General features: G+C 45.0%; 1 protein-coding gene across 1 annotated transcript; it reads right to left on the reverse strand.

Moving 5' to 3' along the window:
* Window positions 1-893: 893 nt before the first annotated feature.
* Window positions 894-3174, reverse strand: MARS2 (methionyl-tRNA synthetase 2, mitochondrial). The gene has a single exon (XM_027125014.1). The coding sequence runs from the start codon at window positions 3140-3142 to the stop codon at window positions 1361-1363; it is 1782 nt and encodes a 593-aa protein (XP_026980815.1). The 5' UTR covers window positions 3143-3174; the 3' UTR covers window positions 894-1360.
* Between the last annotated feature and the right edge of the window lie 2390 nt (window positions 3175-5564).

A 5564-nucleotide genomic window follows, 5' to 3' on the forward strand; every position in this document is an offset into this window, starting at 1 on the left:
TACTTGAAAGTAAATGTATTAACATTTATATTAGCTATTCCACAATTTCTATATTGTATTATAGATCCTGATTGACCAAAAGAAATCATATAAGGTAAATTATGTATGTGGATAACAAAATTAAGACCAAGAAATATAAAGAAAATATTGCCCTTTTGAACTATCTACAGATTTTTAAAATCATACCTATAAACCTAATGTTATTAAAGTTTAAAAAATGTTTAACATACCAAGTACCTCAAAAGAGCTTTATAGGGGCTTTCCTGGTGGTGCAGTGGTTGAGAGTCCGCCTGCCAATGCAGGGGACACGGGTTCATGCCCCGGTCCGGGAAGATCCCACATGCCGCGGAGCGGCTGGGCCCGTGAGCCATGGCCGCTGAGCCTGCGCGTCCGGAGCCTGTGCTCCGCAACGGAAGAGGCCGCAACTGTGAGAGGCCCGCGTACCATAAAAAAAAAAAAAAAAAAAAAAAAAAAAAAGCTTTATAATTCATCATAGTCCAAACAAACGTGATACCTTTACTTATTAGCTTACTAAACATTTAATAGAGTAAATGTCCTTTTTCAGTAGTCTGAAAAAAACTAAGGATTCTGATCTTTCTATTGCTTACTGTAAAACAGCAGTGGTTGCAGTTATCCTTATTTTAAGGAAAGCAATAAAATTTTTTCTTTAAATTTAAATTTTGCAAAATTAGGAAGCAGAAAACCTATTCTAAATATTCTGAAACCTCAATGTTAAGTAATTAAATGTGTGAGACTAGAGCCACCTACTGGTTAAAGTGTAATGTTACAAAGCACAACTACTGGATTATTAACTAGCAAAGCAGGGAGTCTTAACAGGGAGTTGTTAAGAATTGAGAATATAAACATAGGCAAAAATCATCTAGTCTAGGACACTGGTTTTTAAAGGTTTAATGAAACAACCTCTTTTTAACAGGAGACCCAACATATATAACAAAGTAAAAACTGAGGGAGGGGGCCTCCAACCCCCACACGCACTAATTTGCCCAGCAGAGGCCAGGCCAGTGACAAACAAGCCGTGAGAGGTAGTCTGGGCAAATAACTGTGGTTTGGACAGAGGCACAATGAGAAGGAGTAGTATCAGCAAAGTTGTCTCTTACCCACCTTTCCCCTGGAGACATCTTAGAGACACTGGGGTGCAAAGGACAGTGGTTAATGGACACAGAGAACTGAAGAGTAGGGAGTAGGCTCCTGAAAGGCTACAAACCTCTTTTCACAGGGACATTACTTATGTGCTCATTTGATGCAACACTTCAGAAAGCATTAGTATAACTTTCCTGAAAATGAAAAATAAGAAAATAAGATGTTTGCTTTTTTACCACAGCTAATAAGAACTGAGTTTCTAGGTCTTATGGGTTTTTACCAGCCAGGCCCTGGACTGGTCCAGTCTTGGAAACAAGACCCCAGTTTCAGGTCCCAGCCTCCTCCCTTCAAAAGGGCATGGATGTCCATAGAATCGAGGCAAGAAATGGAGCTCTCCAAGGCCCCTCTCTGTGGCAGAGACCCCCAACCTAGACAGCAGCTTGTCAGCTAGGCTTGGGGTGACAGGCTGGAGCAAAGTTCCAAAGACTCGCAAACATTCCAAGGCCACATGAAGCACAGTACCCAGCCAGGGAGCATCCACTGGGCTCTCCCAGTTCAACTTCCATGGTGCATGCCTTTGGACAAAGCCATTAGTTTGCCGGACACAGCTGGATACTGCCTCCAGGGCCTTATAGATCTGAAAGTTATCATAGTGGTCTGCCACCTGCTTGGGCAAAGTGGCCACTGCGCTCACCAGAGCATAGTCCTCTGCCTGAGCACGACCTGATGGCCCCACCAACCCTGGCTCACTGGGAAAACAGGTAGTGCAAAAAGCCGGATAGGTCCCAGAAGGATTTATTCTGTTGGCAGTGCATCGGTTCAAGAGACCTCCCAAAGCAAATGCCAGCTCGGAATCCAACAACTTAACCACCTTTTCACCATAGTAATCACAGTCCCAGTTGGGGACGCCCTGACGAAGGAGAAAGTAGCGGAAGCCATCCACAGTATAGCGGTCAAGGCATGTCCTGGGATCCACCACGTTGCCCAAGCTCTTAGACATCTTTTGACCACAGACCGTCCAGTGGGAGTGAACATAGATGCGGTGTGGTGGGCTCATGCCGGCCCCTAAGAGGAGGGCAGGCCAATAGATAGCATGGAATTTGAGAATGTCCTTGCCTATGATATGAGAGGTGGTGGGCCACCAAGATTTGAACTCAGCGTTTGGGTAGCCAATTACAGTAAGGTAGTTGACCAAGGCATCCAGCCATACGTAGATGGTCTGCGAATCGTCCCCCGGCACCGGAATGCCCCAGTGCAAGTGGCTACTCCTTCGAGAGACGGATAGGTCAGGCAGCTCCTCTTCCAGCCACTGAAGGACTGCGTGATGGAATGGCTCCGGGGTGATGGCCTGAGGGTCGCCCCGCAGCCACCGCTGGAGCGGCTCCCGGAACTGGGAAAGCCTGAAAATGTAGTTTTCTTCCTTGGTCCAGGAGACGGGATGCCCGCTCTCCAGAGATACAGGACACAAATCCCCCGACGGGCCGGGCTGCCTGGTGACCTTGGCTTCAGGCAGGAAGCACTCGTCCGAGGCGCAATACCAACCTTCATAGAGCCCCTTGTAGAGAAGACCCCGAGCCTTCAGCACCCCCCAGAAATGCTGCACAGCCATCCGATGCCGGGCCTCAGTGGTGCGGATGAAGTCGGTGGAGGAGATGTCAGCCTCCCGGAAAAGCTGCTGGAACTGGGCAGAGACTCTGTCGCACAGCTCGGACGGAGCCAGGCCCGCAGCGGCTGCTGCCTGCTGAATCTTGAGGCCGTGCTCATCGGTACCAGTGGAGAATCGCGTGGCGGCGGCGCTGGGAACTCGGAGGCGGTGGTGTCGGCACAGGGCGTCAGCCAGTAGCGCCGAGTACAGGTGCCCGATGTGCGGCGCCGCGTTTACGTAGAAGATGGGTGTGGTGAAATAGGCGCGCGCGTCTCGGGTATCGTCCCGGACACCGAGAGGGTCAGAACTGTAGTGGCGTAAGCTAAAGTCCTCCAGGAGCGAGAGCCTACTCGCCCCCGTGCGTCCTAGCAGCCGAAAGGCAGAAATCCGCAGCATGATGCCTGCGGAGATGAAGCGGCGGTGGGGGCGTTCTGGAAGCACGTGTGAGGGGCGCATGCGCAGCCGAGCCGCACCGCCGCTTCCGTCCAGAGAGCCAATGAAGTCCGGCCCCGAGCGCCGGCCCTCCGCCGCTCCGCCCGCGCTCCCGCCTCCGTGGGCCTCGGTTACAGCGGTTGTGAAATGTGGGAGCGAGCGAGAACGATAGCTTAGAGGAACTGGCTGAAGGAGAGGTTATGAAGCAGATAAATCTTTATCTTTCTATATCATACTGCGTGTCCTGCTTTATAATTTTATATTTATGAATCTGGGTTTTTTCTCCAGACTGAGTTGCTTGTGGGCAAGAATTTTGTATTCAGGCATTTCTGAAACACCAGCCAGTGGCTGGCACATTGCAGGAGTGTGCCCTCTACGTAGGCTCTGGTAAACGTAGGGATCTGAAATATCATATACGTTTCCTCTCAGAGCCTAGTGGGCACAATAAATCCAGAAGGGAGGGGGGAGATGGGAAGGAAGAAAACCAATGACCTAAAGCACTTGAGTGAAGGATAAGAACTGAAAAAGTAAGAGAAATCCTTTCTCTAAACGCAGTTTTTGTTGAATCAACAAAAGAGGTAGGCTTGTGATGTTCCCAGTCTTTGCAAAGATTACTGAGATCCAGAAAGCTGGAATGCAGTACGTTGTCACTCTGCACCTAAGGAAAAAGCAGTCTTCAAATTTATTTCTCAATGTTGTTGTTAGTAATATTCTTTTTAAATGGTCTTGAAGTTCTTCTAGAGCAGTGTTTTTCAAGTTTGCTTTAGTAAGGGAACCCTAGCTCTTTTCGAAAAGGATGACTCGGGAGCCCAGAATTGGATTAATATTAATCCTTGCTTCTTGACATACTCTCATCTTCGGTCTATCTTTTTTTTCCCCCATTTAACTTAATAATTAAAATAATAATAATTTAGTAATAAAATAATTTTATTTGATTAATTTAATAATAAAATTTAATAATAAAATGGAATGGAACACCTGTGACCCCACAAGCCAACCTAAGAACTAGAAGTGGTTCTCTAAGTGTGGTCCCAAAAGAACAGCCTTAGCAGCACCTGGGACCTTGTTAGAAATGCATATTCTTAGGCCCCACACTCCCCTCCTGAATCAAAAACTCTGGGGGTGGTACCCAGCAGTCTAGGTTTTAATGAGTTTTCTAGGTGATTCTGATGCACACCAAAGTTTGAGAACCACTGAACTAGGAGATTACCAGTGATTTAGATCTATGTGCTCTGTTTCTCCTTGTCTTCCTCCCAGAGGTAATCATTGTCCTGAATTTTGTACTTTTGCATTTATGTTATTACATATAAAGTATGTCTAAGCAACATATTGTTTAATTTTGCTTGTATGAAACATTCTAAAAAAGGATATCATGGGAATTCCCTGTTGGTCCAGTGGTTAGGACTTGGCAGTGGCGGCAGTAGCTGGGGTTCAATCCCTGGTCCGGGAACTAAGATTGCAGAAGCCACGCAGTACAGCCAAAAAACAAAAAAAGATACCATACCACGTATAGTGTATTCATGTTTTTGCCTGTAACTAGTTCATTCATTTTGACTGCTGCATAATAATTTATGAATTGAGGCATATGGTAAGTTGGATCTGATTTCCGTGGTGATATAGAAAGTAGACCAATCAAATGCTCTTTAGGAGTTACAATAGATACAACAAATATCCTTTGACTACTTAGTTAATGTGCTATTTGATCCAGCAGTTTAAGAAGGGCAAGAGAAGGATAGATAAAACTTAAAACTGGAGGGTATGTACAGTACCCTCCAGAACTACGAGAAAAACCCAGTTTAAGTATCTGAGAAATCAGTTTCTCCAGAAATTATTTTTTTTCTCCTCCAATTCTTTTTTTCACCCTTGTCCATGGAATCAATTCTTCAGTGTACAAACATGATATTTTTTCTCCCATCTTAAAAAGAAAAAAATTCTCAATCTCCACTACTGCTGCATTTCTTTCCTTTCCTTTATAGCAGAGCTTCTTAAAAGAAATGGCTGGTAATGCACACTTGAGTGGTTCAAGTTTTTTGCTCTTAGAAATCTTACTGCTATTAACTTTCTCATCGACATATATCTCCTGGTACTTATATGCTAACATTTCTCATGGGTGTATACCTAGGAGTGCTATTGCTTGATCACAGAGGATGTGAAAGTTCAGTTTCACAAGATAATGCTATTTTCCAACATGATTAAACAAATTTACATTCCCATCAGCGATACCCTTAAAGAGGTCTCCCTAATTCTTGATATCATCTACTTCTTAATTTTTTGTCAGCTCAACTAAGTATAAAATGAGTTATCTCACTAATATTCATAGAAACACTAGTCTCAATAACCAAAAGACAGAAACAACCCAAACATCTATCATCTGATGACTAGATAA

This window comes from Aethalodelphis obliquidens, unplaced genomic scaffold (genome assembly GCF_003676395.1).
Source record: "Aethalodelphis obliquidens isolate GAN/ISIS:26980383/991018 unplaced genomic scaffold, ASM367639v1 scaffold2, whole genome shotgun sequence".
NCBI lineage: Eukaryota > Metazoa > Chordata > Mammalia > Artiodactyla > Delphinidae > Aethalodelphis > Aethalodelphis obliquidens.

Bases quoted from the DNA above. Each gene is read 5' to 3' on its own strand.
- MARS2 (XM_027125014.1), bottom strand. From the start codon at position 3,142: ATGCTGCGGATTTCTGCCTTTCGGCTGCTAGGACGCACGGGGGCGAGT.